This window comes from Coptis chinensis, chromosome 5 (genome assembly GCF_015680905.1).
Source record: "Coptis chinensis isolate HL-2020 chromosome 5, ASM1568090v1, whole genome shotgun sequence".
Classification (NCBI taxonomy): Eukaryota; Viridiplantae; Streptophyta; class Magnoliopsida; order Ranunculales; family Ranunculaceae; genus Coptis; species Coptis chinensis.
Genome location: NC_141460.1, coordinates 64,227,436 through 64,229,718, shown reverse-complemented (window position 1 = coordinate 64,229,718; position 2,283 = coordinate 64,227,436). Strand labels below are relative to the sequence as shown.

The 2,283-nt window shown below is 40.7% G+C and overlaps 1 protein-coding gene across 1 annotated transcript; it reads right to left on the bottom strand.

Moving 5' to 3' along the window:
• Positions 1-661: 661 nt before the first annotated feature.
• LOC147498322 (uncharacterized) lies at positions 662-2,036 on the bottom strand. The gene is made up of 2 exons (XM_086559040.1): positions 981-2,036; positions 662-884 (listed from the first exon to the last, which is right to left on the bottom strand). Exons 1-2 carry the CDS (start codon positions 2,018-2,020, stop codon positions 782-784), a joined length of 1,143 nt encoding a protein of 380 aa, XP_086415166.1. The 5' UTR covers positions 2,021-2,036; the 3' UTR covers positions 662-781.
• Between the last annotated feature and the right edge of the window lie 247 nt (positions 2,037-2,283).

The window sequence follows — 2,283 nt, the reverse complement described above, 5'->3', positions numbered from 1 at the left end:
TTTGTCCATCACCATAAGATGCTTCAGTTTGGTTTTCTACATTTGCCCTACCCCTTCCTCTTCCCCTGCCACCCCTACTGCCCCTTCCTCTACCCCTCACAGGTACATCACCCTCATTGCTTGTGTTAGATTCAATCACTTGACCACTGACTCTTCCTCTTCCGGCCCCTTCCCCTAGTGCCCTTTCCTCTTCCCCTTCCTCTCATAGCCACAACACCTTCAACACTTTCATTGACTTGATTAGTTTCATTGCCTCTCACAGCTTGAGTAGCCTCATCATTACCTTTAGGAACTTGATTAGTTTGACTGCCTTGTGCTCCTCTTCCTCTGCCCCTAGTGCCCCTTTCTCTGCCTCTTACAGGTTCAAGATTTTTTCGGGGAACTTGTAACCCGATTCTGTGGAGGGTCAAGTGGTCTAGTCAGCACTGGGTTTGGAAGTGATCTAGTTAAGCCTCCCACCTCTTCCCCTTGGTTTTGAAGGTGGATTTGAACCCACCTCACCACCTTGGCACCCCCTTACATTATGCCCAATCACTCCACACCTTGAACACCTAGTTGAGTTCATTTTTTTCATCATCATCTCTCCTTCATTTGACTCTAGGCCTCCCCGGGTTGTCTTTGTCTCGATTGGGGGTAAAGTGTACTCACCGGTGGTTGAGGCTATAAGTAAGTAACCAACAACAAGTAAGTATAAAACCAACAACAAGTAAGTACAACAAATAAGCATATATAATAAGCATCTATAACCAGCAACAAGTATAAAACAAGGGTAAACAATTAGCTATAAACTAACCAACTCCCACTCATCCTCATGCAAGTAAGGTTTGATATGACCACTACATGCAGCTTTGTAAGCTTTGGCAGTTAAGTAAGGGCTACAGTACCTTCAAAACCACCAACAACAAATAAAACAATATGTAAATCAGTAAAAATGAGAAAAACACATTTAATAATTTTAAAAATAAAACAGAACTACTTACTCAACATATTGAAACCTCCTTGGTTTTAACACAGCCACAGCATGAATGTAAGGGATCCCTGTAACTTGCCACTCATTGCACTCACATGTCCTGTTCACCAAACTAATAACCCACCACTTTCCATAAGTATTTCTCACAAGAAAATTGTTGTCATCTGCTGGAGCAACACTGAATTCCCCAATTGAATTTTCCCTTTTGCGGATTATCTCCTTAACCCTAGGCACCAACTCATCATCAGTCCAATCTTTACTTTTCTGCTTCCTATCATACAACAACTTCATCTGTAAAATCATGATACAGGACACCATCTTCACAATTGGTTTGTCCCTAGCTTCCAATATGAAACTATTCCATGCTTCAGTAAAATTGTTAGAAAGATGGTCTGATTTGGATATGTGATCAAAATGTGATCTTGCCCAAAGAGTAATGTCTTCAGTCAACAAATACTTCTTTGCATTCTCCTCTTTCTTCCCAAGCACATCCATGAGTTTCACAAATTCTGTTGGGGAGAAAGTCTTTGCAGCATTCCAAGCTTCAAGCTCCAAGCCCCTCCATCTGGTCTTCATGTTCTTTACCATGTGCCTGAAGCAAAATCTGTGATTGCAGTTGGAGAAATAGTTTCCAACAACATTCACTAAACCTTTCTGCCTATCAGATATAATGGTTAGCTTCTCAGGGTGATTAAAGAGATGTGGTGCCATAATATCTAAAAAAGTGTTCCAGGTCTCAGTGTTCTCTGCAACACAGACATAAAATGCAAGGGGAAACAACCCATTATTACCATCTAAAGAAATGATTGAGAGGCAAACTCCCCCATGCTTCCCCTTCAGAAAACATCTATCAAGTCCAAGAAGAGGTCGGCACCATTTGATGAAACCATCTATGCTAGCTTTGAAAGATACACAACAACCTGTGAAACTCATATAGCTTGCATCCTTACTACATCTAGCAATACTACCAGGATTAGAAATCAGCAGTTGCCTACACATCTCAGCCACTTTAGCATATGACAAATCATAGTTTCCATGTATCCTCTCCATGACTAGGTTCCTAGCATTCCAAGCTTGCCAGTACTTAATTCTAACTTGGAACCTATGCATGACTATTTTTTTTTTTTTATGTTAGTAGGCTTAAAAGTTTTGAAATGTAACCTCATGTCCTTCTCAACTTGTTCTGCAATCCATGTAGCATTAGCCATTGAATTTCTATCTTCAGCATCAGCCTCACATGTATGCTCATTGTTAAGCTTTCTAATCTTGGTGGTATGTTTATTTGTCATTACCCTGTTGTAACACCTCCAATG